The following is a 25619-nucleotide window of genomic DNA, read 5'->3' on the forward strand; positions in this document are numbered from 1 at the left end:
TGAAGCTTGCTTTTCATCAGGCCAAAGTCATGTTGGGAGGGCACACCCCTCAATCCTCCCAGGCCCCCTGATGAGCTGGAGGACATAGGCACTGTGCCAGCCATGGTGACGAGCTCAGAGAGCCCATCCTGCATCTTACAAGGTACCCCTTCTCGAGACTTCACTAGACCTGGGCACAGTCCATGATCACAGGCTTGGGTCCTGCCCTGTTTAGGACAGGATGGCACACTCACCACAAGCTGAGGTACGGGAAGTGGCTTGCCCTCCTGGTTCAGGGACACGTAGGTGAAGAAGGCACTGGCGGCCCGGTACCGCTTCTGTGAGTTGTCCACCACAGGGTCAGCGTCCACCAGGACCTCAATCTCCATGGACTTATTGCTCGTGAAGGTCATGCGTCCAGAGATGGTGATGACACAGCCTGTGGAGTGCACGGAGCCACTGCGTTAGCGGATGCCAGCTTGGGCTCTACCCACGAGGGCACCAGGTGGGCAGAGGCAGGTCAGCGGGAAACCCACGTTACTGAGGACAGTTAAGAGACTGGGTTAGGCAACACAGGCAGCAGCAACTACAAGGACAACGAACTATTCGTGAGTGCCATTATTAGTCGATGTGAGTCGTCTGTCTCCTGAGCATACGTTCCCTGCCGCCCCAGCAGTTCTGGCAGCCACTGGGTCCAGCCCCACTGACACAGGGCCAGGAGGGGCAGGCTGTCAGCCAGGCTGTGGGTGGGCTTGCTCAGTCATGCCTCTGGTGAAGGTCACACCTGCCACCTTCCCTGTCCTCTAGGGCCACACAGCTGCCCCCCTGTGATGTTCTGAGTACCAGAGAAGAATACCCCAGAGGCTTACAATCTTTATGCTGGATTAACACAAGCCATGACATCAAGTTTTGGGTGGAGTCATGTGACTATCTGTCAGGTCTGCTAAAGTTTCATCCTCTGACGTCATGTCAAAATTGTGCCCAGGTTCACCTCTTCTCAACACCAGCAGGTGTCAAGTGGCCATGACCTTAGTCTACAGTCTGGCTCTCTGTAAATGCCCGAGTGACCCCCCTCAACTTGAAGCCAACTCATACTACTACAACCTTGGCACATGGTGTGTCAGCATGGTTTCTGCTTCTGGGCTTGATTCCTCTCCCCTGCCACCACTCACCCTTCCACACAGACCCCCTCCACTGCCAGGTCTCTCAACCCTGGTCTCAGGGAGCTCAGTTCTGATCTCACAAATGGGCACAAGGGAACTTGCCCTTCAGGGACCTGTGAAAGGAAAGGCAGTAGACCCAGTACCTAGTCTAGTGCTTGCCAAGGGTCATCATTCCCATCCGTGATGGGTTTGGACACAGGTGTGCTGGCCTGTGAGGGCTTTGGCTGCTGCCATTTCTGACTGATGTGTGACCAGAATCTTCCTCCCACCTCCAGCACAGTCTTCTCCTGGGCCAGCCATGTGGGTCACAGGACCTACTCAGCAGGGACCAGTGCTGGCTGTAGGGCCCTACAACACGTATCTAGCATCCTAGTTTCAAGACAGTCCCTACAGGACACACCGAGACAGCCAGAGAGAGAGAGAGAGAGAGAGAGAGAGAGAGAGAGAGAGTGGAGGTAGCAGGGCTTTCTGTTAAGAAGATCAGAAAGCTCCACTCCACATTCAACTTCATACTTACACAGGGAGCTTCGGTGCAGGACATGGCCATTTCTGGGAGGGAAGGAAGGAGCCAGGAGGTCAGCGACAGGTGGCCTGGTAAGAGCTGGAGTGCTCAGTCACATGTAAGCATCTAACAGGTGAACACACATGTGCCACATCCTGGGACTGTCACCCGCTCAGGGTCTAGCAGCTTAGACTAATCACCACATGTCTCGCAATGCTTCTGTCCTCTCCTAAATGCCCACTGAGAGCTGGGCTGTGAGGCTAGACACGGGAAAGAGGAAGTCGGCAAGATTTCCCCAAAGTCCAAGGCTCATGGGGGCCACTGTGTGAAGGGCAGGCGTCATACACTGCTACAAAAGGTAAATTCTAGGCTCTCCAAACACTGTGAGCTCCAGAGGATAAGTGGAAATGTGTCCTGTTGTCAACCAGGAAACATTTCCTACCATGGCTCACAGCGAAACCCTGGCTGCTCAGGGTTTAGCATCTGAGCTGGAAGTCCACAGCTCCTATCTCCAAGTCTAAAGAAGAAGTGATTGGTTCTGAGTACTGGGCCAGCGGACCAGCAGATGGAAGGGTCTGGAGAGCCAGGGATGCCATGCAACACCCCAAGACTGGGCCTTTTCACTCCCAAGAGAGCCACATCACCATGTCATGCATACACCTCGGGGGAACCCCACAGACACAGGAATCCACTATGGAGCTGGCACCTGACCAGGTCACTGAGAGAACAGGATCAAATTGAAACCCCATGTCGAAAATCCTCAGCCCCCAGTGACCGGGAGGCACAGAGCATCCAGAGGCCCTGGACAGGCCTGGACTGCGTGGTTTAGAAGCACAGCACAGGCCTCCACCAAAACACTGCCAGGCGATGCATCCTCCCACTTCCATCCTCTGAATGGCTGCCCTACAATCTCCTCCCCAGGAGGAAGCAGGGCAGCCACTCCATAGGCACCCAGAATTCCAGGTGCACAGAGATGAAGTGAATAAAGAATGGGGAGTCCAGGCTCATAATGACCCTTGTGGTTACAACACACTTGTTAGCAAAGAGACCTCAGCACCCAGGCAGTGGGAAGATGAAACCTGATGCATCTGTGGATATATGTTCAGCTGGTGGAGGAGCAGGCCAGCCCCAATGCCAACAGCTCCTGCAGCTCTGTCCCTCTGCCTAGGGCAGTGGCCTCGTGGGTAAGCAAGCACCACAACTAATGCCAGCACATAGCACCTGGGCCACCCACACTCAAAGTTGCAGGTGTCTGGACATACATGCGACACAATGGAACGGCTTACTGCCTGTACCGCAGCCGCACAGGGCTCTGCACGTCAGAAGGCGGCCGGGACAATGAGGATCAATACTCTTAATCCCTTCTCTCTCTTTGCCCCTTCTCTTTCTTTCCTTCTGTCCCCCCTTCTGGTCTTTCTTCTTTAGATGTTTCACTACACAGCCCAGGCTGCCTAGGACTTGCGATCTTTCTGCCTTCCCGGAATGGCCTCACTGTGTTGGCCGGGCTACACTGGGACTATAAGCACACCTCAGTGTGGCCAGCTTTAATTGTCATTTTAATTATACTCTTAATAGTCATGTGTGGACTGGGACTATTTTGTGGGCAGCACAGTAGTTAAAAACAAAGCTAAGGGGCTAAAGAGATGGTCTAGTAGCTTAGAGTACTTGTTGCCCTTGCTGAGACCCTACATTCAATTCCCAGCACCGACATGGGAGCTTACAACCATCCAAACTCCGGTTCTAGTCCACAAATACCAGGAACACACATGATCCAGGATGTAAAAAAAAGATGGCGCTCTGTCCACAGCAGGCTCCCTGTGCTGTGTGCTGTCCAGGATCCTCATCAAACTCGGCCTGACACAGCTCAGGCTCCCACTGTCCCCAGCATCCACGGTACCGGCATGGAGAGCCTGAGATGCTCTTGCTGGGCCAGCAGCACTTAAGGAGCTGATTTCTGTCCTCCCCATTTCTTACTGGGCAAGGAGTTAAGTGACACAGGAGGGATCAGAGATACAGGGCTAGACACCCATCTAGTATGTGAGTGAAGTCGCTGGAGAGTTTAACTCAACCTACACCTTCAGTGTACACAGGTGGCAGCTGTCCTCAGTGTGCCAGGATGCCAGGCTGAGTGGCCTGAACGCAGGGGGTCACAGGGGGCCGTGGAGGCTGTGAGCCACAGCGGGATGGTCCTCTCTGTTCTCAGAACAAGTGAAGAGTTAACCTTGGAGAATCAAGTTTGTAAACAGCAAGTTGGCTGTTCTGCAGGAGCAGGGGAACCGTAGCCCGAGTTGCCATATGGAAGGCCTGGCCCTGGAAACAGCCTATGTGTGCAAACCCGGAGCAGCTAACTGTACCTTAGCACATTTCCCACATTCTCTTCTGACCATAGAACGCTGTCACTAAAGCTTTCTGACAGACATCCTATTGGTTGACTGTAGTGATATTTCATTGTATTTTAATTAATAAAGCTTGCATGAAGACCAGAGAGTAAAACAGCCGTTCTGGTCAGTCTTATAGACCAGGCAGTGGTGACACACACATTTAATCCCAGTAGCCACACTAGTTGCCATAGAAATCGGGCGGTGTATGTCTTTAATCCCAGCCCTAGAGAGAATTATAAAACGGAAGGACACAGCTTTCAGACACAGTCTCATTCTGAGACTCCTGGAGGCAGGATTGCCATTTTGCACTGAGGTAGAGATAAGAGCTAGTGGTTGGCTGCTTTACTTTTCAGATATTCAGGTTGAACCCCAAAATCAGTCTCTTCATTTTTATTAACCATACTACAGTTGACAGAAAAAAATCTTCTGAGAGACATATCCCCAAAATGGCCTGTGGCCAAGGACACAGAGAGCCAGAGGAGGCAGTACAGGTCCTCAGAGGGTATGCAGCTCTGAGAACCTCCTGGACTCAGATGTTAGCTTTCAAGATCAGCAGAAAATTCGTTCCTGTCATTTTAAACATCCCAGTTTGTGAGCATCAGACACCGCAGCCCCAGGGGGCCAACACTTCTTCACAGAGTCCACGTGTGCCAGGCCTATCTTGTAGGCAAGGTTCCCAGGGCTCTGTAGATGCTGCTGCCTTATCCTGTGCACACTGATGCATGTCACACCTCTTCTGAGGAGGTGGCAACTGTTCCCTGTGACCTCCTCCCTGCTAGAGCTGAGGAGTGAGACAAAGAAAAGGCACAGGGAAGGGGCTCAAGAAGCGCCAGAGCCTTGAAGGCTTAAGGTGACCTCAGCAGGTTTATCAGAACAGGCCTGTCAGCTCCTCTCTCCACACAGCTGCTGACACACATGGACTGTACCATCACAAACCCAGAGGCAGAAGGGACTTGCCGATCCTGAGCCTCTGGTGAAGAACAGAACTCACTGGCCTCTCTACTGAGGAACCCAAGATGGAATGTCACAACCACATGTGATAAAGATACAGCCTGTGCCACCTGAAGAGGGACCCTCCTCCCTGGACACACTCCAGGATGGCTCCTGTGTACAAGGACCTCACAGGGGACCTCTCAGTGGAAACAGGTGACAGTGTGTAAAAACTCGAGGACACCGGCACAGAAGCAGCCAGACTCCATAGCCACTGTTTCATTACTGCCTCAGTCCCTGCACATCCCAAGCAAGATGTCATTTCTGCTGCTCCCTGCGAGGAGCCAAGCGTCTCTCTCAGAAGTCGCTAGACCAGAAGGCTCTAACAGTACAAGGGCAAAGACAAAGTTGTGGCAGTCACTGAGGAAGGGGGTTTGTTGGGGGCTGTGGACCCCCAGACCCTGAATTTCCTGTAAACAACTTGTTATGCTTGCAGCTGCTCTGAGCAGGAGACCCTCAGGAGTTCCTGATGGCAGGGAGTGGTTTCTGGTGGGTTTGGCTGGGGCGGGGCTCTCCATTAAGGATCCCTATATAGGCTGCCCTGGAACACAATAAAGGGGCCGTTCTTGGGAAATTCACAGATGACCCATGTCTCTGTCTCTGTGTGTTTTAATCTCTAGCCCCTTGCCCAATGGTTCAGATGGTCTGTAGTGCAGACTGTACCTACAGGAGTGGTACCATAGTACACATAGTGCAGGCGCTAATGGACCATAGAACACATAGTAGTACGGACATTACAGGGGCTATCTAGGGGAAGGGGGTGCCTATCACAGATTTTTTTTTTAATTAAAGATAGGGTCTCACTATGTAACCCTGACACTCAGTACTCTCCCCTCCCAAAAGGCTCATGGAATGAGCTACAAGGAGCACAGTACTCAGGGTTTCTGACACACAAGGCCCCAAGAAACAAGCTGAAGTAGACAAGACCCACCTGTCCCGGGCAACTGTTAAAGCGATACTATTGTCTGTGTTTCTGGCAAATACCTGTCAATCAAGACAGATTCTTGGAAGCAGCAGGAGCCATGTCTCTGCTAGCTATTCTTACTAGACAGCCCGTGTCCACAGCAGGGTATGGCAATGGGGGGAGCCCCGCACCTGCTCTATCTCGGAGTGCTCCCACTGACCATGCAGCAGCCCCTACCAGGTGCTGGGAAGCACCCAGGGCCACAGGGCTCTGGCCTCAGCACCAGGAGTACAAGGCAGTGAAGTGGCGTGAACTGCATGGCTCCTAGTCTGCAATCAGCACGGCAAGGGCCTGGCCTTATCCACTGCCCCTCCCGTGAGCTTCTCTCAAGGTGCAGCATCCCAGAGCCAGGGCTCAGCTTTGGACTCACCCCCCCACCCCTGCAACTCCCAAGGCTGAGGCGCTGATGAACTTGCTGCAGGAGCTGCAGCCACACAATTAGATTTCCATGTGAACTCCTGAGCAGCCCTCAAGCAAGGTGAGCGGGGCTAGCCAAGGAGGGGGCGCCTGAGGCTCCTCAGCACTGTCCTGCCGTCTTTGTCCATCCTGCCGTGCGTCACCTCTTATTCCACAAGAAGAAACCTACAAGGTGTAGTGGCGGCTGCTCAAACAAGGGCATCGCCGGGCTCAGTCTGTCTTAGGAGGATGAATTAATGTTGGGCGTCAGGGACAAAAGCCTCCACATCCCAGAGTTTCCAAGTGAAGTCAGATCAATAAATAGCAGCCTCGCGGATGTGTGAAAAGGACAAAGCAGAGTTTTGTCTTCCAGGTGTGAGCACAAAACGAACGGCACCAGGGACCCAGAGACCCTAAAGAGCTACTCCCCCTCATTCTCGCAGAAAGAGCTCGCTTACCTTTCCGGATTTTGTTGTGGAAATTGATGGCATCCACGGAAGCTGTGACTATGTTGGTCTTGCAGTGGCGTGCAGCCACAATCCCAGCCACTTCATCCATGAGCTTCATGGTGACACCTGCACAGAAGAAGGGCACGTGGCTGGTGAGCCCTGGAGGAAGAGGGAACAAGTCCTCCCACCCACACCAGCAGGGGCTCCAATCAGCAGGGGACTGGGGTGTGGCACGCCCTGACTCTCATTTTAAAGTTGACTTCCTCAGCAGCATCTGAAAATGGCCTCAGATGAGATTCAAGGAACCTGACAAAGTTCTCCACAAATCTCACTGCCAGAAAAAGGTCATAACAATGTCCCCTGGGAGGACGCCAGCCAAAACATCAGCTAGTTAGATATGGTAACACACATCTGTGACCCATATATCTAAGAGGCTGAGGCAGGAGGATCTTGAGTTTGATGCCAGCCTGGGATACCTAGCACAAGACCCTGTCCTGTCTCAAAATAATGACAAAGTCAGATAATCCAAGGCAAGGGCAGCTCAGAATCATCAGTCCTTCCTATCTATTCAGAGACAGACAGGGTTTCTCTGTGTAGCCCTGGCTGCCCTGGAACTCACTCTGTAGATCAGACTGGCCTCAAACTCAGAGATTGACCTACCTCTCCCTTCCAAGTGCTGAGATTAAAGGCGGGCACCACCATTGCCCAGCATCACCAGTCCTTCCTAAAGGAACTGAGAAGGGGCAATTTCTGGAAAATGTTTGGAATTTGTAGAAAGAAACAGTATACTTCAACTGTTCCATGCCTAGGGACAGAGATGCCCCAGAGAAAAAAACCTGCAAATGCAAATTCAAAGGCGGTCTCACTCATCACTGCCAGAAGTGACAGCACCAACCACCAACTGACAAAGGTCTGCACGATGTGGCCCGCCTACCCACATTAACACGGGTGAACCTAAAACAGGCACAGAGGGAAGCCAGCCGGATGCTGAGGGCCACATTCAGTAAGAGGCTCTTGTGTTATAGGAGGGAGACCCAAGGATCCCTAGCGATGGTAGACCAAAGGGTAATAGGGGTGACTGCCAGGGGGCACAGGATTTCTCTTCTAGAGGGAATTCAATGTTTCCCAATCAAAGGCTGAACCTGGAGTCTCCAAGCCAGACTCTGGGCACCAGTGTGACCACAAGTAGACATCACACTGCAAAACTGTTTAACGCATACAATTATTAACAACAGCACCCAGTGGGAATGTGAGACTGCAGACCCACTGTGGACAACAGCACAGAGGGTCCTCAAAACACTGGAAACACAGCACCCACAATGCAGCCACCTACTTCCTCAGAGCCAGAGGACACACCAGCGGCACTGCCCGCCTTTTTATTACTACATTCCTATTTATTTAAGCGTGTGTGTTGTATGTACCACAGCACATATGTGGCAGTCGGAGGACAGTTCTGTGGCATTGGTTCTCTCCTTCTACCACTATGTGGGTTGTGCCCTGGGCGTGTATGGCAAGTGCTGTCCTCACTGAGCCAGCCATCTTTTCAGTTCCTGCCTGTCTATTTTTGAGACAAGGTCCTAGTGATGTAACCCAGATTGGTCTTAGACTCAAGATTCTCCTGCCTTCGTGTCCCAAGCACTGGGATTATAACCTACAAAAGCATCCAAGTGATATTGATCCACACAACAGACGTCAGGACTTTAGAAAGCTAAGTGCTCATTATTCTCGGACATACTGGCTTCTAAAGATGCAGAGTGAGGAGCAAAGCTGGGAGCATCCCCCGCCCCCCCCCCCCCCCCCGCCACGAGGTCGAGGCTCTAGTGCAGTCACAAGTTGATGTGCTGGCACGTGACACCACTGGCAAGCCGAGGCCCTCTGCTGCTCAGCTCCTGCCAACCATCTTCAAGGCTACAAAGGCCTTGGCTGGATTCTAATTGTACCTGATTGAAAAAGTGACAAGCAGTTGAGGGGTCAACTGGGCACAGAGGGACAACTTGATACAAAGGATCTATACATCTAATTTCAAAGGATGTGAGACCAGCAGGGTGAGTGCTAGAAGACAGAAAGACACTGAGCTTATGACACCTGAGATTGCCCCTGACGAGCTCCAGCGGTAAGCAATGAAAAGCAATGTCCAGGTGTGTCATGGACACAAGGGTGTGGATGGCCTGGTTCAACACCCACTTCCTTTGGCTTTTCCATTTGGGTACTCCCCAGTGAAGAAACAAAAACAAACAAAACTACCTCAGAGTTTAGTGGTCCTGGTTTTAGAGAATTATACTCTTATTAAGTGGAAGGTTTGACTAACCATGGTGGAGGAAGGGAAGGAAATGCGGAGAGCTGCAGGCACACAGGTGCCCGTCCTGCTCAGCCTACACAGGAGGTCAGGAGTTCACTTCTCAAAACAAAAACAGGGGCAGAGTCAGAGCGCCCAGTTCTAAGCATAGGACAAATGATACACCACTGCATCCGCATCCTGCCTCCTGAGCAGGGGAGGGGCGGGTGCCAAAGGGGCTGCAGCTCTGCACTCCAAGTCTGGGCAGGGGTCCCACTGGGCTTGGTGTTTGCAAAGACGAAGACTTATTACAGAAACATTTACAGCCCTACCTGAGCCCATCACAGGATCCTTCCCCCGACCCTAGGCCAGGACCCTCGTGGAGGTTGAGACCAGGCAAGGCTCAGCAGAGGAGGGACCTGTAAGATTAATTCCCTAGCCTAGGATCATCTATGAGTCAATACTCACAGCCTTGGAAAGATTGGGTTCTGAGTTAAGTGAGTATAGGAGCCCACCACAGTGGATCAGAGCACAGGGTCTAGAGTTGGGCAAGCTGAGTGTACAACACCATGCCTGATCCCTGGAAGGGCCTCAGCACCCACAATCCCTCTCCAAACCCTGTGCACACAGGTGGACGGCATGAGAGCATGACTGGATGCCTCCAGGTGGGCAGGTGGCACTTGCCATCTGTGCTGAAGAGGTATCAGCACATATGCAGGGTGACTGAGGAGGAGCAATCGCATGAGTTGATGATGGGCCAGTGGTTGCTGCCGCCGCCACGGAAAACAACATATGTTGTTGAACTGAACACCAATTTCCTGTGCATCTTTGCCAACTTAGGACTGGAAATGAACACACAAGAAAAGAGAACTAGGATGTCTCTGGAGGAGAAGGGAGACCTGGCAGCACCCACACTCTGCTCAGGTGGGCACAGGGGTCAGAGAAAGTCAACCTCCCCTGGCCAGGTGCCACTCACAGGCACATCTGGGCCATGCCACTACCTCCTGATTGGGCCGTGGCTTCATGACAAGTCTCTGTGTGCACACTTATGTAAGGACTTTGGAGAGGATGGAGTAAGGGGGGCTCACAGACTGAGTTCTTCTAGGCAGATTTTCTCCATAAAAACCAGCAGTGACAGCAGCTGGGCAGCGGCCAGACGCACAGCAGAATCAGCACGAGGCACTGGCTTGCACTCAGGTGCTTTCCCACAGAACATCCTTCAACCATGAGCAGCACCCTGGTGACCACAGAAGCTCCCTGGGCTCAGATCAACATCAAGACACTTGCTGTACAACACTGACAGTGTGAGCACACTAAGAAGAGATGTGTCCAGAATTCAAATGTGGGCTTAGATCACACCTATCAGTCAAGCAGAGAAAGGCTAAGAGACAGGAGTCTAGGAATCATGGCTGCTGGCCTTACTGGGACAACACTCTTTAGATGCTGGGTTCATAGCACTATACCTTCAGGATAGCTGTCCTTTTTAGGAGACAGTCCATCTGACAAAGATGAGCTGGCTCTTTCCAGAAGAAAGTAAAAAAGTCCAGAAGACAGTACAAAGGGTGCAGAAGAATCCTGGCATTGGCACACGGGAGAAAAGACAGATACACACCTGGAGATGCCATAAGGCCTCCTGGGACTCGGACGTTCAGGACCAGCTGCACTGCAGAAGCACTGGTGCTGGGCAGAGCTCAGGGACCTGGGGGGAGTCAGCTCCGGGAAGACCCGGGCCTCTGGCCTCTCAACAAACACAGACAAAAAAAGATGCTGAGCTTCCCTGGAAAGCCCCAGAAGACAGGCACATTGCTGTGTGTCTCACAAATCAGGGCACGGAGACACAAGGAGTTGTGTGTCCCAGACACACAGCAGGAACTGGGTCCAGACCCTGCTCAGGGGGCTGAGGCCAAGCAATGCTTCTTTCCAACATGGTTGGCCAGATCAAAAGTGAAGAGGAATTCTTAGGTAGGGTGATGGCAACGATTTCAAGATCATGGTGAATAGCAGGGTGGCAGGAAAATTGCTGTGTGCGTAGAGGGGGTCATGGCCCAAAGCATGTCACTGGCCTTTCCACTGTTTAGTTATGGGAGGGGACAAAGAAGGAAAGAACAAGATTGTTAAAAATCTAGGATTCGAATGGCAGTCATGGCACATGACTTTAATCCCAGTTCTTGGGAGGCAGAGGAAGGCCAACTTCTCCGGGTTCAAGGCCAGCCTGTTCTACACAGCCAGGGATACATAGAGTAGAGAAACCCTGTCTCAAAACAACAACAACAATAAAAAATCCAGAACTTACTACACCTATAATTGGTCCCTTGTTTACAAGTAAAATTTGTTAAAAATGTAAGAGATTGATATAAACATTTTAAAATATAGTTTTGCCTCATTTATCAAAAATGCCAGCTAGTTACCATCAACTCCACTAAGGGGCCAGGGGCCACTGTCTCTAAAATGCTGAGAGTTCTAACATACAAGGCTGAGATCCCCAGTAGATCTGGGAGGAAACAAGCATTGCTGGGTGAGTTTCTGGTTCACAGATGGCATGTTGGCCCATATGTGACTCCACAATAACTGCAGTGGATAATGTGTGACAAGATATCTGGTCTGTACCTCAGTTTCCCTGGCCCAAGACAGATCCTGGCTCTTGGTGCTCAAGAGATGGCTACTGGAGATGAATACACGGATAGAGAAACAGACACGGAAGACCCCAAACTATCACTCTAAACAGTACTGTTCTACCCTCAAGCCCAACAGACTCCTGTCCATCTCATGCAAAATGCATCCAAGCTCACCAGCTCACCTCCAAGAACCCCCAGAGGTTTTTAAGAGTTCTAACAAGAGTCAAAAGCCAAGAGTTAAGTTTCCTTGGAGACTCAGGGCAATTGTCAGTCCTTGGAAAAACCGCAAAGTCACATACTACCAACATGCAATGGTTCAGAGTCCACTTCTATTTTAAACAGAACCAACAGGAGGTCTGGGGAGCCCCCACCCCTCTGTCTCGCCACGTAGCCCTACAGTCTCTTCTGGATAGGTCTAGTTATCTCTTAGCCCCTCAGGGTTTCTCCTGCAGAGTTTCCGCTGTATTAGCTTCTCTGACACCCTGGGGTCTCCAGTGAGACAGGCTTCATTCAGCCCACGGCTTCACAGGTAGCGCTGAGAGCTGCCTGCAGGGATCCTAACCCACCACACACTGCCTACCCCCCAGGTCTTCCTTTGAAATCTGGGTACAAGACTCAATGATTCCACAAATTTTGAATTCTGCATGCCTAGGTGGAGACCATGCCAAGGACTGCTGCCAGCTCGAACAGTAGTCAGGGCTCCCCACCCCCAATCATGGCTACAGAGGCTTCTGAATGCCTGGGCAGTAAGTAGACACGGGAAAACCCTCCCCTGGGCAGTAAGTAGACACAGAAAAACCCTTCCCTAGGCAGGAAGTAGACAAGGGAAAAACCCTTCCCTGGGCAGCTCATTGTGTGGTCTCAGCTCAAGCCACTTTTTGGTTTTGTTTATTTTGTTTGCTTTCTTGTTGAGACAGGGTTTCTCTGTGTAGCCCTGTCTATCCTGAAACTTGCTCTGTAGACCAAGCTGACCTGAAACTCAGAGATCCGCCTGCCTCTGCCTCAGGAAAACTAAGATTAAAGGTATGTGTCAAGTTGGGAGCTTAGGCCCCAGCCCCTTGAATCTATCCTAGCCCCCTGACCCTGAGAGTAGCACTCTAGACTCCAAATCCCAGCAGGCCAGGGTATTTAAATGAGCTCCCTTGTTGGTCCCCCTTGGGGCCTCCCGAGAGTGCAGGAATCCCATCAAACCTGGATATTTCTTAATTTGGCTTGTTTTGATTTATTTGGCTTGACTGGGAATTTTGCATCAGCAGGGAGCTCGCGTTAGGAAATATTCCTAACAGTGTGCACCACCATGTCCAGCACAAAGCCACATTTTTCAAATGAGCCAGAGTCTGTACACTCTGGAGCTGCAGTTTGTGGAGTGTCCTGGGGCATCTTTCCGAGAGGCCCCAGTGCAAACTGCTTTATTTCTGTGTTCTCTCCTTCCACCATAAGGGTCCTGGGACCAAACTCGGGTCATTAGGCTTGGCAGTGAGTACTTTCACATACTAAGCATCTCACTGGCTCTTGATTTCATTTTAATGTCATTAATCTCTTTTAACAACCCTTTCCCTCCAAGACAAACATACTCTAAATGTATTCCTTCTCAATCCAAACTTGACAGTTAAAAAACAAAAAAACAACAAAACCCTTAAAACTTTTGAAAAAAAAAAAAGCTTTTACTCTTAGCAGCATCCATGTGTTGTGGAATACTATCTTAAGATGGTTACATTTGTTTATGGGCTGGAACATTTGTTTAATGATGCAAAGATGTGCTGCATTCCTTTATGTTGCATTTGTTTAACTCTGTGAAGCTGTGAGTCTCTGCCTGTCTAAAACACCTGATGGGTCTAATAAAGAGCTGAACGGCCAATAGTAAGGCAGAAGAAAGGAAAGGAGGAACTGGCAAGCAGAGAGAATATATAAAAGGAGAAATCTGGAAGGAACACTAAAAGAGAGGAGGACACTGGGGTCAGCCACGCAGCCAGCCACGGAGCAAGAGAGAGAGAGACACACAGAAGTGAGAGAAGGGCAGACGAGTGACTTAACAGAGCTGGCTGGAAACGAGCCAAACTAAGGTCCGGTTTTATAAGAAGAATAAAACTCCATGTGTGTGATTTACTTAGGAGCTGGGTGGCAGCCTCCCCCCACCCCCCAAAAAAGAATAAAGAGTAAAAAATAACCAATAAAAAAAAAAACCCCCAAAAAAAAACAACAAAAAATTCCCACCAACCATGCTAACCTGCTTGCTACTCCTCTGCCACAGCAATTAATCCTTTTCTTTTCTTTTCTTTTTTTTTTGGTTTTTCGAGACAGGGTTTCCCTGTAGTTTCTAGAGCCTGTCCTGGATCTAGCTCTTGTAGACCAGGCTGGCCTCGAACTCAGAGATCTGCCTGCCTCTGCCTCCCGAGTGCTGGGATTAAAGGCGTGCGCCACCACCGCCCGGCTTAATCCTTTTCTTTTAAGTTTGGCCTCAAAGTCTCAGGACAGTGACAAACGCAGACACCTTTGCCAGAGCACACACAACGGCTGGTCTCTAGTCCAGCTCCCTTCTGAAACTTCATGAACTTGGCTCACCACTGCCCATATTTCTTTCGTTTTTGTTTCTCTGTAGCCTGGTTGTCCTGGAACTTGCTCTATAGACCAGGCTGGCCTTGAACTCACAGAGATTCCTCTGCCTCTCCAGTGCTGGTTAAAGGTGAGCGCTGCTGCTGGTCACTGTCTGTACTTTTGTCTCTTCTGAGCGCCAGCATAATCACACATTAGTTCTCTAGTCTCCTCCCCCAAACTCTCCCAAATCCCTCCGGCCTAAGAACAACCTGGTGTTGTGCTCAGTAAAATGACTCCACTTCCCTAGTACCCATCTTCTGTGTTGTTTACATTGGCCATCTCTGTGACAAGTCCCAGACAGGGGAAACAGCCAGGACTGCACTTGCTTGCTCTTCCACCCTCTGACTGAGCTCACAAGCAGGAACAATGCGGGGGAGGGGAGCCGGCTCTGCGCCCCCAGCTCGTGTCCACGGAAAGCCTCCTCACCTGCTTCCCTTTCAGACATTACTGGAATCAACATCAAAGAAACAAGTTTGGTAAATTATACAATCCACCACAGGCTGTCCCTGCTTCTCAAGATTGGTAATTTGAAAAGACGCCAACAAAATTGCAGGATCTGCTGTCGTTAGAGACTGCATTCACTTCAGGAACTATGGGGAGGAAAAGAAGCAGGCTTGTTGGCCACTAACATGGAAATAAACACCGGGCGGTAGAGATATTTTTGTATCTTAACATTTAACTGCTTACAGATTTTTGTTTTGATTTTTCTTTAAGTATCGACAACATGCTGACTGGATTAAAAATAGAGGTTTAATTTTCTCTTCCCAAGGCTGCTGGCTGGCTGGGTCAGGCCTGCCTACAAACCCATAGCAGCAGCCAGCAGCTTGAAGCTGAAGCCGGTGCCGCCTGCTCTGTGGGTGGGATCTGAGATGCCCCCATTTCTAAATTTAATCCTATTTGACGGAGCGTGGGTAAGAGCCTCCTATATTAAGCAAATGATAGTAACTTCATCTTATTTTATACATCCTACCCTTTGGTGATGACAAGAGGTTATTATGGGATGCAGGTGAGTGAGCGCTCCCTCATGGCCCTGGCTCCTCTGGGTCCTATCACCCTGCGGCACTGGGCCAGAACCAAGGAATCCCTGACACAGGAATCTTAATTAAGGCAGTTAATACAGGTCATTTTTGGCAAGGAGCGTACAAACAACCACAAATTTCTAAAGACAGTAACAAAATGTCACAAGTGGAACTTCAGCAAGCAGACAGACAGCGCAGCAGGTAAAGTTCTTGCCACCGAAGCAGACAGTTGGTGGAGGGAAAGAACCATCCTAGCAAGTTGTCCTGTACAGTCACGTTCAAGCCACAGCACACAGGACATGGAATGTTTTTAAGAAGCAGATACTATGCAATGTCCCAGGTAGTAACGCCGGGCCAGAGCATCACAGACCAGGAAGACAAGGATAGCCAGTCTGCCTCAGGAAACTAGCAATCAGGGCTGACTGCTGCTCAAGGGTCACTGGCAGCAGCAGAGCAGCAGGGTGCATTTGTCACGCAGTGCCTTGGGGACTTGTGGAGAGACTAGGGCAGTGTAAATCCAGACCCAGGAAAATAGGCCAGAGGACAGGCTTAGCCTCAACCTAAGGCCATAAAAGGGCAGGCTCCTTCAGGGAGTCAGGACTGGAGCAGAGACAGGCTGGTTTAGACTAACACACTGGTCACTTGGGATAGGACACCCAAGTTAGAGGCCACCTGCCCTGGGCACCCTAATGAAGTCACAGCCAAAGAGGGAGAAAAGGTTGGTTCGTGTGGTCAATAGGGAACATGAAGGAGTCAGTAGTCTAGGGACAGCAATGGGGTAGTGGGAGATGGGGCAGAGGGACCCTAGGGGTAGTACCTGTACTCTCCTGGACCCTGACATACCAGGAGTCTGAGCTTTGGAGAGGTGGCAGGCAGGCCAGTTGGCCTCAGGGGGATGAACTCACAAAGACAGAAATGGCCAAGTAAAGAACCTTCACCTTCTGCCTCTCAGGTCCCAGAGCGTGGCTCCTGTTTACAAGGATGGCGCTATGTTGGGGAGGCATGTGGAGAAGTGGGGAGTCAACAGTGTAGCCAGGGTTTGGACCAGGAGGAAATAGGGTGTATGTGCTCAGATCCTGACACGATGAGAGAGGACGAGCCAAGAGGGGAGATGGAGGTTTTCTGGGATGGATCTGAGTCAGGGCCACCTGCAGAAATGCTAGTCAGACAGAGGACAGAGACTGCTGGGAAGGAAGGGTCACAGCTCCAAAACAGCGCTGCTGTCAGAGTCCAGGGCAGACGATGGGCTGGAGCTGTGGATACAGGAGCCACAGCCTCATATGAATGGGCCCAGAGACGAGGCACTGAGGCCTGAAGCAGGCGGGCAGGCAGAGGGCACAGTAAAAGGGCCTGAAGGGGCAGTGGCAGAGGGGATGAAGGACTGGCCCGGGAGGTGTGCAGGGGAGCAATAAGCGGCAAGTCCTGCAGAAGCCCTGAGCGCCTATCCAGTGCAGGCGGGCAGGTTCAGGAGAGCAGCAGGCCCAGGGTGCAGTACAAGACTGAGAGGGGAGAGGCCCAGGTGGCTGCCTGAACCCTTTACCAGGGAGAAGGCGGCCTCACTGCCGCTGTCCTTGTGGCCACACCCACTTAGACAGTTTCACAAGCACAGCCCTGCCACCTAGCTCACAAAGGTAACTCTATTACTCTTTCCCAAAAGTAAGCCAGCACCAGAGTCAGGGAACTAGTGCTCTACGAGGTGGCCCTGTGAATGCAGGCTTCCCTCTACTCCCATGGAGAGAACACAGGATGAAAGCTGCCCATGCCCTGGTCACCAACCCCACGGAGGCTGGCCACTAGTCACTCCCTCTCCTGGCCTTGGCCTGCTGGTGGAAGCAGAATCAACCAAGCATGCAGCCTGAGGCTGCATTTCAGTCCTCAGGTGTCAGAGGAGCTCACAGCAGAGAGCAGAGGGGTCCTGAGGAGAAAGTCAGCTCTACAGGAGGGGATGGGGTCTCGTGCAGTGATGGGGGGCGGGAGGAGGCAGTACAGGACACTGGGGAGTGAGATGAACTCAGGTGTCTTCTATGATAGAATGAGGATCAAGGGGAGCACAGGGACCTAGAAGCCCTGACAGAGGCGGGAAGGAAGCCTCTCCCAAGCCCACCCATCTCTCTTTCCATGGCAGAGTCTGTTCTCAGCACCAACACTTTGGTATTTTTAATTTTTCTTTTTAAGTCCCACAGGCTCGAAGCTGCCCACTTTTCCTGCGAACACTTTGGCCCTCTTCCCCGACTGTGGGGAAGCAGCTCCTTCTCCTTACTTTAGGACGCGTGCCATCCAGGCTTAACTTACCCAGGCCCAGCACTTCGGGGTTTACCTAAAGCTCAGCTGCTTGGTTTTAGGAGCAATGTTCTTGTCAATGCTTGTGCTTTACGAAACCTGCTTCGGGGCATCATATTTACAGTCAAAAAAAATCAAACGATATTGCATAAATGCCCTCTGAACAGACAAATGCTTAACTGCCCAAGATATCCTCTCTTTCTGCCCATGACAAGAAACTAAAAGAGTAAACAGGACAAATTCTCAAAGTAGAGATGAACATAGAACTCACCTGTAGTTCCAACAACGTGGAGGCTCAAGCAGGAGGATCACTTGAGCCAGGAGTTCAAAACCAGCTGAGCACCAGCAAGACCCATCTCAACCATAAAGAGGGCCAGAAAGATGACTCAGCAGGGAAGTACACCTGCCACCAAGACTGATGGCTGAGATTGCGCCGGAGTCCACACAGTCCACACGGTAGAAGGACAGAACCAACTCCCTCCAGTGTCCTCTGACCGCCGCGGGCACAGGATGCTCACTGCATGTGTGCCACTCCTTCCCACCCAAAGGTAAGCAAGTGAACAAATGCTGAGCCAGAGGCAGCTGGCTTCAGGGCCAATAATAACGCTTTTCGGAAACTGCGAGCAAGAGTTAGAAGATGGCTCAGCAGGTAGAGCACTGGCTGCAAAAGCTCAACCTGAGCTCAAGTCCAGAAAGAGAGAACTGCAAACTTGTCCTCTGACCGCCCATGCACCCCTCCCATCCTGTGTGCACACACATGCCCACAAATAATACGTACACTTAGCTTGAAAAATTTGAGGGAAAGGGGCATAAGGACAGCATCACTGAACTGCTGGGACAAAGACAAGTTCCAAATGGATTTCTCACCTTCTAAGTCATCAGAGCCAGCCAGGCACTCCTTATGAAAAGAGAAGGCCCTAGGCACCAGCACATCCCTTTGGGAGGGGCCAGGAATTTGTTTTTCTTAGGATCTCACTCTGTGACCCATCAACTACCCTGGTTGTGGTCTGTGACTGCAGCCACAGTGCCCTCGAGTACCAAGAGAACTGCCAACCATCAGACAAGTTTAGGAAGCCACCCGGTCCCCAGTTTGCTACCACAAGCACCTCCCTCCCCTCCAGGCATCTCAGCAGTGCTCAAGCCTCTCCCTAGGAAGAAACCCTGGGAGGGAGCATTGCTGAGAAGAATCAGTTTGACCCAGAACCAAATGCAAACCAGAAGATTCCTCTTTAAAACAGAACACAACAGCAGCCCACCGCCCCTCCCCCTCCCTTGTCCTCTGAAGACCGGGAGCTTCAACTTCAGAGGCTGCCAGATCATCTGCATCAACTATGGCCACGTCTAGGCTGAACCCAAGAGCGTGGCTGAACGAAAACACTGGAGCCCCCAATTCGGCCTTGACTATGACTTTGTCCACTCTCTCACAGTACCCTTGGTACCTTCGGGAAGTTAGTACAGGAGATCGGAGAGTCAGCTGTGGGAATGAGTTCTCCTCCACCCAGCTTCTCCTGACAGCACAGAATGGGTTCTGCACAGCTCTGTACTCTCGATTACAGTGCCTGCTGGACTCCCGGCTGGCCACCTGGACCACGGGACAGCTTGTCCACAACCAGCCACCTGGGGAGGCCCAGCAGGCCTAAGGACACAGCTGTAGTCCTCAAAAAGCACAGTGCGCAGCCCTAAAGGTGTAGGCAGCGGAAGAATGCGGCTTGGCTTTGTAAAGAGACTAACAACACAAATGGGCCGAGAGGGCAGAGAGACAGGAAATGAACTTATGCTAGGGCAAGGGCTCCCAGACAGAAAAGGGAGGTCACAGCAAGCTGACCATGGACAGGATGCAGATCTTTTCATGATAAAGCCAGGCAGGTCAGAGCTATAGAAATCGTGAGCCCAACAGGTGCAGGAGGGACTCTCGCTGGGGACGGTTCTCCCAAGAGGAGCTCCAGGGCAGCAGTGAGACCCCACTCCCCATGGAGCCTGACAGAAACCCCGGTTCTCGGCCCCTAACCTTGCTGATTGTTGGTAAGGTCTGAAGCAGCTTCAAATAGCTCTTGTCCAATGTAACTGTCCATCAAATGGCAATGTCTGGGTGTCTGGGGCCAGTGGAGAGTCACATAAAGATGGGGGTAGCCAACAGGTCAGAGGCCTCTGCAACTGTGAGAACCACATCAGCAGACAGCAGAGGCCACAATGCACAGGTGTAAGGGAATTCAGCCGTGCATTTGCTGGCTAAAACCAAGGAAGCTGAAGATGTGGACCAAAGCCCTATGGGTAGAAGGACTCTCCAAAAGAACCACACTTAGCCAGTTCATGTTTTCAGATATGCAAAATTCAGAAAAATTTCCTCCAACACCCCATGACAGAGAATATGACTGCAAGTGAGTTTTTCCTTCACAGTGTAATGACATGTCTCACACCATCCAGTGGCCCACGACCCTGTGGAATGCCCCCACTAAACTTTGTTTTAAACATTTATTTATTATGTATACAGTGTTCTGCCTGCAGGCCAGAAGAGCACACCAGATCTCATTACTGATAGTTGTGAGCCACCATGGGGACGCTAGGAACTGAACTCAGGACTTCTGGAAGAGCAGCCAGTGCCTTAACCACTGAGCCATCTCTCTAGCACCCCACCACCACCAAGCTGTCACTTCAGCCCTGGTCACTCATGGCCACACTGTCCCTTGTGGTAGCAGCTGCCTCTGAGGGCATTTGCACAGCGGCATGTCCTCATCCTGGGGAAGCTGTCATCTGCTGTGGGAAGCACTGGAGGATGGAACCCACCCAAACCAGCAGAGGACAACCCAAGGCCCAGGAGTCATACATCCAACCCAGATGAAAGGCACCCTGAACGATGGAATCTTAAGGGAACACTGGCACAGAGCAAGGGTTGGACCCAGCAATCATGAGTGCTGTGGAAACCACCTTACCCAGAAGGCAACTGCAGCCCTCCTGGTGCAGCCTGGACCCTTTCCTGTAGTTACAGTCTGACCTTATATGTTAGGACAGCAGGTGGTTTAGAAGAACAGAAGCAGTATCTAAAGTAGCTACAAGAGAGGAATAAGGAGGGAACAAGAGGTAGTGACATTCTGTCATACTTTAGGTTCAAAATAATGAAATAAAAAAATTTTAAAAATAAGCTGAGTGGTGGTGGTATACACCTTTAATCCCAGCACTTGGGAGGCAGAGGTAGACGGATCTCTGTAAGTTTGAAGCCAGCATGTTCTACAGAGTGAGTTCTAGAGCAGGAAAGGAAGGAAGGAAGGAAGGAAGGAAGGAAGGAAGGAAGGAAGGAAGGAAGGAAGGAAGGAAGGAAGGAAGCAAGCAAGCAAGCAAGCAAGCAAGCAGGCAGGCACCAACAAAAAGGCTAGGGCCTTGGAGCTGAGAACTGACCATTCCTCTAGGATCCACCCTGAATGGAGCTGCTGGCTGGCCCCTTGGAATCTCTCTTACTTGTACTCTGATCCCAACGCTTGTCAATCACCCCAGTAAGCTATAATGCAAGTAGGGGGAGGGGAACAACCAGAAAGGAAATGGATCCTTACAAGCTGATTCCTGGCACTGTCAGGAAGAGAAGGGGCTGTAAGGACTCATTTGGGGTTCAGAAGAAGGGGCCGTAAAGTTTCATTTGGGGTTCAGAAGAAGTGGCAGTAAGATCTCATTTTGGGGCTCAGAAGGGGCTGTAAGGTATCACTTGGGGTTCAGAAGAAGGGGCTGTCAGGTCTCACTTGGGGTTCAGAAGAAGGGGCTGTAATTCATTTGGGTTCAGAAGGAGCCGTAAGGTTTCATTTGGGGTTCAGAAGAAGGCAGAAGCCAAAGTTAGGAATGAGCCCCAACTCAGAACTCCCCATTGGAGAGGAAAATGACTATCTCCCACAAGCCACGGCCACTCTGACCACCATCCCTCAGGCAACGAGAGGAGGCTCTGTCCATGTGCTGGATGGGGTGAGATGCTGGGAAGCTGATACCTGGGTTCCACTGTGGTTCTTAACAGAACGGTTCCCATCCTAATGTGCCTTCCACAACCCTGTCACACCAGGGCCAAGCTCAACCAGCATCTGGGTCACTCGGTCAGCACCTTTCCAAAGTCCCATAGCACAGAACCAGGGACTGTGGCAACATTCCCTTGCGTCCAGGTTCACCATCCCCTCATGTGACTGTTATGGCTCGGTCAAGACTGATTCAGCCGTTTCAGACACCCTGGTTAACAACACCGACAGGGACTGCAATGGGAGAGTAGCTGCTGGTGCTGTTATTCACCCACTCCTGGAAAACTGACAGGCACGCAGGAAATGTTGGGGTCTGTAAAAATTGGGACGCGCCAGGCGGTGGTGGCGCACGCCTTTAATCCCAGCACTCGGGAGGCAGAGGCAGGCGGATCTCTGAGTTCGAAGCCAGCCAGGTCTACAAGAGCTAGTTCCAGGACAGGCTCTAGAAACTACAGGGAAACCCTGTCTCGAAAAACCAAAAAAAAAAAAAAAAAAAAAATTGGAAGGCACATTTTATAAATCATGCACACGGAACTAAGAAAACAGGCATTCAGAATCATAAGGCTACTGTGAATGCTTCCTACACACACATTTAAAAGGGCCTAGACCAGATGACTGCTCGCACTCTATAAACAAGCATGGCTTCTCAAGGGTTTTCCAAGAATTCTTAACGTCTTCACTTCATTCTTGCTGACGCCTCACAGACAAAGCCAAGAGGACCCACTTAAGATGTGTACTTTCACCAAGGAGCAGTAAGATGGAGCTGCCAGTCTTGCTGGAAAACTCTAGCATGTAAACAGAATAAGCTATACTGCGGCGTGGGATTTTACAACCTCCCAGAACAGGGCTCTGAGGAGCTGGAGAGTTGGGCTCTGAGAAGCCTGCGCCAGCAGTGGCTGCGCTTAGAAGAGGGAGGGCTGCTGTCCATCTGGAGTTGAGACAGTGAGGCGGGGTGTGGGGCACTGGCAAGGACACAGCTGCTCGCACTAAGGACACAAACTTCCCACAGGTGGGACCCGGGTGGGACCTCTGCCAATCAAAAGAGGTGTGCAGACAGCCATTAGTCTTTCGTTAGTGGAAAGACGCAAACAATCCTGAAATTGAAAATAGAACCACACAAAGGGAGATTGGTTAAAAATAGGAAGACCAAGGCTTAAAAACCTCTCTCAAATCAGAGGCCTTGTGATCCTTCAACTCAAAAGTAAGCCATGCCTCTTTGCATCTGTGTGAGGCACTACTTCCCAGGTAAAGATAGAATCTGGTCCCCATTCTTGAGGAATCCCTGGTAGAAACCTAGTGAAGCCATCTAAACTGGGGATAAAAATAAAACCGGCATCTTCTACAGAGGACGAACGGGAATGCAGTGTTCCAGGCACTGAGATGAGGGCAGAAGGGACAGTGATGGACAAAAGCACCTCCTACACCGGAGGTCTGAGGACCAGATGTGCTCAGACCTTGAACCACATGTCACCTCCCAACTCCTGCCATCCTCTGCACTGCTTCGCTGCTTTGGTCTGGCATTTCTCTTTAATCAGATCCATTTATGGCTGTTTTAGAAGCAGGGTCTTGTTGCTGCCCAGGCTGATCTCCAGTTCCTGGCCTTGAGTAAGCCTCCCATCTGAGCCTCTTGACACACTGGGAATCCACGCATCTCTGCCGCACTCTCCCCTGCCCCTCAGCCGACCACCATCCTGCCAGCCCTCCACCCTCCACTCTCAACACAACACACTGGGAATCCACGCATCTCTGCCGCATGCCTGTAGAGGGAGCACTCCCTCCTCCACAGCCATCCACCATCTGGCCAGCCCTCCACTCTCGACACACTGGGAATCCACGCATCTCTGCACCCCTCTCCTCCCCCACACACACCATCCACCATCTCGCCAGCCCTAGACTCAATTTCGTGGTTTATACTTTACTCTCACCCAGGATGACAATATCCATTTGTGCAATCGATGGGTTCCGTATGTTTGTCTTATATCACAAAGAAATAATCGTACATTATAAAAGTAAAAACTGTCCTCCATGAGCCAAGAGCCACATCTTCTGTGTCACAGTCAGAGGAACCTGGCCAGGACCTTTAAGGCCTATGTCGTGAGAGTAAGAGCTCAGCAACTCAAAACGGTAAAGGCACTCGCCTGGAAGAACATTTCTAAATAGCAGCTGACAGTGGGTTACCGGGGACTCTCCCAGACTGCAAGACCAAGCCCTGACACCACACAGCTCTGAGGTCCCTGGGTTCCATGTGGCCCTCTCCTGGGCCCTCATCCATCCAACTTTCATTTCCAATTTTAAAAACAGACACCAGAGGTATTTCAGTAATTTTTCATGCAACCTCTTGAAAGTTTAAATTTATACTTCACCAGACACGAAAGTCTAAACTAGGTCAGTAAGCAGCCCAGCCTCCTGGGGGATGCTCAGAGCAGGCAGGGGAAGTGGACAGAGCAATGGCCTCCTGGGGGATGCTCAGGGCAGGCAGGAGAGGGGCCTCCTGGGGGTTGCTGCCCTGGCAGGGGATAGAGCGCTGGCCAGAACAATTTTATCCCTACCTCCATGCACGAAGCCGTGAAGGGTGCAGTCCGAGGGCCCCACCAGGTGGATCAGGCTGGACTGGCTGTAGCTCACGGTGTTCGGCTCTGGAAAAGAACAGGAAAGAGATCAGATGCTGTACAGATGGGTCCCCAGAGTCCAAAGGTAGCAAGGCTACGATTACCCTGCATTCTCTGTCACCAGGACTATGACTGCAGTCACGTAGGTGGGTTTCTCTGAAGACAATGGAGGTGTCCGGCAGTACTGAGGAGCCTCTACCAGCGAGTCACAGTGCACTCTGGGTATGATGGTACTCACTAGACCCTGCTTATGGCAGTAATTGCATCCCTTGGCCAGAAGGTTCCAGGCCTGACTCTGATCCTTCACAGGATGCCATCATTCAGTTAATTTTCCGTTCCAATGACACAAAGAGCAAGGACAGTGTTTCTTGCTTCCTGCATCGGCCCAGGAAGTCTCAGGCTTGACAGGTGTCTGGGCTGGCTTCCCTGAGTACCCCTCTTCCATGCATGCCTCTGTCAGTGCAAACCTTCCAAGAACAGTGGACTGCAGCAGAGTTTCTGCCACTCAGCGTTGCTGCCAACTGGCTGGGAAAGGCTTCACTTAAAACAGGGCACAAATTCTGTCCCTGGGGGCAGATGCCACTCCTCCAGGCTCCCTCTCCTCAGCAGGTACGCACATCCTGCCAAAAGCCTTTGGTCATGAAGAAGCCCTCATTCCTTCCATGCTGGGATCAGCGAGAGGCACCCATTCCTGCCCCGGCTGCTGAAGGAACTGCTGGGCCAGGGTCACACAACAGGCACATGTCAGGTCCGAGAGATGTTGTCCTCATCGGGCCTTGAACAATACTGTTCAGCAGCAAAATAGTTGGTGGCATGCCTGTGCCTACCCACAGGGACATGAGTGTACACACACACACACACACACATATACATACACATTCTCCCCCCCCCACCCCAGAGATCCTTCTTACAATGATTGTTTTACTTTTATGCTTAAGTCTCACTGCATACCCTGGCTGGGCTAAACTCACCATGTGGACCTACCACACCCAGTATGTTTTTATTCCTTTTGATAGAAGGATCTTAAGTGTCCCAGCTGATCTCCAACTCCATCTGTATCTATGAGGTTGGGCTTCTGCTTGTATAACAGGTGGGAACCACCAAGTCCAACCTACGTGGTGCTGGGGATCGAACCTTATAGTGGTATATTACTTGTGTTTTAATAAATAAAGTTTGCCTGACGATCAGAGGGCAAAGTAGCCACACTAGTCAGCTATATAGGCCAGGGAGCGGTGGCACACACCTTTAATCCCAGGACTAGGGAGACAGAGGCAGGTGGATCTCTGTGAGTACAAGGCTACCCTAGGCTACACAGGATCGATACAGAAACAGATCCAGGTGGTGGTGGCTCACACCTTTAATCCCAGTGTTTGGGAGTCACACACCTTTCACCCCAGCACTAGCGAGGTGGAG

At 51.2% G+C, this 25619-nt stretch overlaps 1 protein-coding gene across 1 annotated transcript in view; it reads right to left on the minus strand.

Moving 5' to 3' along the window:
• The window catches only part of Acot7 (acyl-CoA thioesterase 7), a 65063-nt gene that overhangs the window by 10892 nt on the left and 28552 nt on the right, over positions 1–25619 (minus strand). The window contains 3 exon segments of the mRNA XM_042055246.1: positions 234–418; positions 6834–6950; positions 24147–24233. Coding sequence (XP_041911180.1) covers positions 234–418; positions 6834–6950; positions 24147–24233 — 389 coding nt within the window.

The sequence above is a fragment of the Arvicola amphibius genome, chromosome 6 (assembly GCF_903992535.2).
Source record: "Arvicola amphibius chromosome 6, mArvAmp1.2, whole genome shotgun sequence".
Classification (NCBI taxonomy): Eukaryota; Metazoa; Chordata; class Mammalia; order Rodentia; family Cricetidae; genus Arvicola; species Arvicola amphibius.